The following is a 5,214-nucleotide window of genomic DNA, read 5'->3' as shown; positions in this document are numbered from 1 at the left end:
CAAACTGATCAAGAACCCTGTTCACACAGGGTCCAATGGAAAGCCACCTTGTATCAGAAATCTGCAGCATTTTATGGTGGTCTGGAAGTCACAGAAAGTCCGAGTGACAGGGTGTGGGGACTGACACATGAGGCTGAAAGAGATCAGGTGGGGGTCAGAGAGTGGGAACTCATCATTCCCTGACCAAGCACTGGTCTCTCCATTCTTAAGACATTTGGTGTGAGGAACTTCTCAGAATGTGAACTTCCACAATTCTGAGCTAAGCCAAAATGGGACAGAGCACCCTTGATTAATGAGGAGATAGCCTTTCCCCTCTTGTCATGCAGGTTTAAAGTCAATGGCTGCAGGTGATCACATTCTGCAGGTGTATTTGCCCACTTTGTCACGAAGCTCTTTCATTTTGATTCCATAAATGATAGGGTTGAGCGTGGCAGCAAGGAGGAAATAGAGGTTGGCCAAGATGACGTGAACATGCGGAGCGATGCCCTGACCAAACCAGTGTGTCAGGGAGGAGAAGAGGGATGGAGTATAAGAAACCAGTATCAGACCGATATGGGCTGTGCAGGTGTTCAGGGCTTTCTGGTGGGCTTTCTTGGAGGAGATTCTGAAGACAGCCCTGATGATCAGACTGTAGGAGAGGGCAATGAGCGTCAGGTCTAACACGATGACTACAAACGCAATTACCAACCCGTACGTCCTGTTGACTGTAATGTCGCCACACGACATCTTCACCACAGCCATGTGGTCGCAGTACAAGTGGGGGATGATGCGGTTTGCACAGAATGGCTGCCTGCTCAGGAGCAGGGGCAGGGGCAGAATGAAGAGAACAGCTCTTGCCAAACCCATTAGCCCTAGCTTAGCTATTCGTGCATTGGTGAGGATGGTGGGGTATCTCAGAGGGTTACATATGGCAACATAGCGATCAAAGGCCATTGTGACGAGGACGGCTGAGTGCATCATAGAAGCTGCATAAAGAACGAACATCTGGGTGAGGCAGCCACTCACAGTAATGCCTTTGAAATTGAACCAAAATATACACAGTGCCTTCGGCATGACGGAGGTAGGCATGCTGATGTCTGTAAGCGCCAGCATGCAGAGCAGCAGGTACATTGGCTTGTGCAGGGTCTGCTCTTTCCATACAACAAACAAAAGTGTGAAATTTCCCAACAGGCCGATTATGTAGAACATAGAGAAAGGGATGGAAATCAGGAAGTGGGCAGCTTCCAGTCCAGGGATGCCCATTAGGATGAATGTTGATGGGTCAGTAGGGGTGATGTTGAAAGATGCCATGAGGTAGTTGAAGCATTGATCGGGCTCAGAATTGCTCAAGGTGCCTGTGAGAGAAGGGAAGCACAGTGAGGGGGGTTACACACTTCATAACAACTAGTACGTAAATACTAGAAAGGGGGGTGAACAGTGAGGTGGCAACATTGATAGATGGCACCAGATTATTACAGTCATAGTTAAGTCCAGAGAATCCTCAGAGGGAGTTAACCAAGTCAGGTGAATGGGCAGCATGATGGCAGATGAACTTCAATGTCAAAAATTGCAACATGTATGCCATTGGAGGGAAAAGCTTGAACTCCTCAAACACCTTACTATGTTCTAATTTAACAGTATGACCTCAGGACACGACATAGTTCACAGCTCTGTGAAACCCTGCTCACAGTGTGAGCACGGAGAGAAACTAAGCAAAACATTGGTATCCAGGAGGAGGGGGATGGGGAATCATACAGAAAATACAATGCCATGAGATCAGCCAATTAATATTTCACCCTCCGCTGTGTAGTACTGGGCACTCTTCTCACACAGGATATTGCAGAACGAGAGGGGTTCAGGCACAGGCCATGAGAATTATCGAGGGCCCATGGAAATAGCTGGTATCAAGCGGAGTGCCCCAGGGGTCAGTCCTGGGGCCAGTTTTGTTCAACAACTTCATTAATGATCTGGATGATGGGATGAATTTCACCCTCAGCAAGTTCACGGATAACTCTAAGATGAGGGGAGAGGTAGAGATGCTGGAGGGTAGCGATAGGGTCCAGAGTGACCTGGACAAATTGGAGGATTGAGCCAAAAAAAACCTGATGATTTTCAAAAGGTCAAGTGCAGAGTCCTGCATTTAGGATCAAAGAATCCCATGAACCGCTACAGGCTGGGGACCAACTGGCTAAGCAGCAGTTCTGCAGAAAAGGACCTGGAGATTACAGTGGACGAGAAGCTGGATATGAGTCAACAGTGTGCCCTTCTTGCCAAGAAGGCTAATGGCATGTTGGGCTGCATTAGTAGGAGCATTGCCAGAAGATTGAGGGAAGTGATTATTCCCCTCTATTCGGCTCTGGTGCGGCCACATCTGGATTACTGCATCCAGTTTTGCCCCCCCCCCCCCCACCCCAGTACAGAAAGGATGTGGACAAATTGGAGAAAGTCTAGCAGAGGGCAATGAAAATGATCAGGGGGCTGGGGCACGTGACTTACAAGGAGAGGCTGAGGTAACGGGGCTTATGTTATCTGGAGAAGAGAAGGGTGAGGAGAGATTTGATAGAAGCCTTCAACTACCTGAAGGGGGGTTCCAAAGAGGATGGAGCTTGGCTGTTCTCACTGGTGGCAGACGACAGAACAAGAAGCAATGATCTCAAGTTGCAGTAGGGGAGGTTTAGGTCGGATATAAGGAACACTATTTCACTAGGAGGGTGGTGAAGCACTGGAATGGGTTACCTAGGGAGTTGGTGGAATCTCCGTCCTTAGAGGTTTTTAAGGTCCAGCTTGACAAAGCCCTGGCTGGGATGATTTAGTTGGGGTAGGTCCTGTTTAGAACAGGGGATGGGACTAGATGACCTCCTGAGGTCTCTTCTAACCCAAATCTTCTATGATTCTAACTCTCATACACAGAAAGGTTTAAAAGACAGCGATTGTTACCTTAGACAGGTGATGAATAAGAGGGGATATGAAATACTATAATATAAAATACTGACTAATAGAGAGTAGATTGCGAATGTGTTCTCCCTGTCTAGTAACGCAAGATCAAGAGGACATTCAGTTTATCTGAAATGTAGCAAATTCAAAACAGATAAAAACGGAATGCTTTCTTCACTCAAATCCTAATTAGATTGAGGAACTCATTGCTACAAGAAGTAGTTGAGGCCATGAGCTAAGCAAGAATCTGGAAGGGTTTGGACATTTACATGGATACTGAGATGATCAAGGTACAATAGTTACACCTAAATAAATATTTTGGAAAGCCTATACACCCTAGCGTTTCAGGGCACAAGCCAATCTCTATCTTTTCGGTATAATGATGACACAATCGTGATGGTCAAGTCACCCCCTGCCCCATCCACCTACTGCTGGTTTTCGTACACCTTCTGCAGCATCTGGAGCTGTTATTGTCAGAGAGAAGACACTGGACTACCCCACAACCCCCTGTACTGCCTGCCTGTCCCTGTACATCCCCCCGCCTACCCCCACAACCCCCAGCCCTGCCCGCCTGTCCTCGTACACCGCCTTCCTGCCCCCCAACCTCCAGCACCACCCGCCTGACCTTGTATACCCCCCTGCATGCCACACAGCCACCAGCACGGCCCGTCTGTCCATGTAAAGGCTGCTCCCCACCTACACAATCCCCAGTGCTGCCGGTCTGTCCAGTAAACCACCCTCCCTGCCCCCACAATGGCCAGCACTGACCGCCTGTCTATGTACCACCTGCTCCCCACTCTCATAACCCACAGCACTGCCCACCTGTCCATGTACCCCTGCTCACTACCCCCATTAAATGCCAGCACTGGCCGCTTGTCCATGTAGGCCCCCACCCCTGCAACTTCCAGCCCTGCTAGCCAGTGATACCCCTCACCCAGACCAAAACCAGGTGCCAGACCCCAATGCGACAGCTGACAGAAATCCCTCCACAGACGAGGTTAAACTCCGTGTCTGCCTGCACCGGGGAAAAGGGGGAGATCAGTCTGAACTGCCTTTCAGTGGGTGATGGGAATCCCAGCAGTAGCTCAGCCTCTGCCGGGAAGGAGAGAGGGACAGACAAGGTCAAAGGGAGCGAGGACATCAAGGCAGCAGCAGGATTGCTCACAGCAGGAGGGATGGCTGAGATGGGGGAAGGTGTGAAAGAATCTGCCACAGTGTGGTCCACATTAGGTTACCATCTGCGACACCCCCCTGCCACAGGATGACTCGTTACACCTCTTTGGTCTGTGCATTAGGCAGGATGTCCATATGTTTTTTCGCGCGGTTTCAGGACCGTGTGCCACTGTGATCTGGATATTGCAAGTCTACCCTACCCCCCCCCGCTGCACGCACACACACACACTCTCTCCCTCTCTCTCTCCCTCTCTCTCTTTCTCTGTGCATTCCTGGACTTCCCTCAATGACATATCCAACACCACTGGGTTTCCTCTAAGCCAGAAACATGCTTTTCCTTTTACTGCCTTTTGGTGCTTCTCTTTCTTCCCAGAACCAGAAATGCAGGGGCAAAGAGAGAGCAGACCCCTCTCCATCTCTGAAACAAATTGTTATCCTGACAGTTTTGAACCTCTAAGCCTGTGAGTTTGAGATTTCAGCAACTCTCCTGTCAGTTCCTCTTTGGTCCAAACGAGCTCACAGGTCTTAGAGGCCACAGGACAACTCCAATGGAAGTCACTGGAGTCTTATGGCTGGTGTAAATGAGGGCATTTATTTAAGTCCCTTCCTGTGGATTGAGGGTGAAATCCTAGCCATGTTGGGAGTTCTGCCATTGAAGTCAATAGGACCAAGATTTCACCCTTAGTGTTGAACTTCTGCCTCCCAGCTGTGAAAATCACGACTTCTTGTCCTGCTGCAGAGAGCGCTATTCTGTCCGGGTGCTGAAAGAGTCTGAAGGAAACCCCCAGTTCATGTGGCATTCTGAGACTGGGCATGAAGGACAGGGATTTCAAAACACAGGCACCCTGATTTTGCTCTCAGGGAGGCCAGTGTCAATCTGGAGTGACTCACTCAAGGCAGAATGTGAGAGCAGAATCCTGCCAGTGTGTGACCTATTCTTGTTGTGAACCCTCTGGTAACACACGTACCCGCTTCAGAGGCTTTGTCTGCATTTCTTAGTAAGGCAGTAAAGGTTCTGAACTGGAAAACTTGAGAGAACCAGAGGAAAAATCACACAGCTTCCAAAAAAGGAAGTGACTGAGACAGAAAGAAGGACACAGTAAGAGAGAAGGAATCGATCTTCAAAAC

At 49.2% G+C, this 5,214-nt stretch overlaps 1 protein-coding gene across 1 annotated transcript; it reads right to left on the bottom strand.

Annotated features, from left to right (window-relative positions):
- Nucleotides 1-351: 351 nt before the first annotated feature.
- Nucleotides 352-1,290, bottom strand: LOC102936018 (putative olfactory receptor 52P1). Its single transcript, XM_027833012.2, has one exon. It carries the CDS (start codon nt 1,288-1,290, stop codon nt 352-354), a length of 939 nt encoding a protein of 312 aa, XP_027688813.2.
- Between the last annotated feature and the right edge of the window lie 3,924 nt (nt 1,291-5,214).

This window comes from Chelonia mydas, chromosome 1, assembly GCF_015237465.2.
Source record: "Chelonia mydas isolate rCheMyd1 chromosome 1, rCheMyd1.pri.v2, whole genome shotgun sequence".
NCBI classification, from domain to species: Eukaryota; Metazoa; Chordata; order Testudines; family Cheloniidae; genus Chelonia; species Chelonia mydas.
This window is presented reverse-complemented; position numbering and strand designations above follow the sequence as displayed.

Bases quoted from the DNA above. Each gene is read 5' to 3' on its own strand.
- LOC102936018 (XM_027833012.2), bottom strand. From the start codon at position 1,290: ATGGCATCTTTCAACATCACCCCTACTGACCCATCAACATTCATCCTA.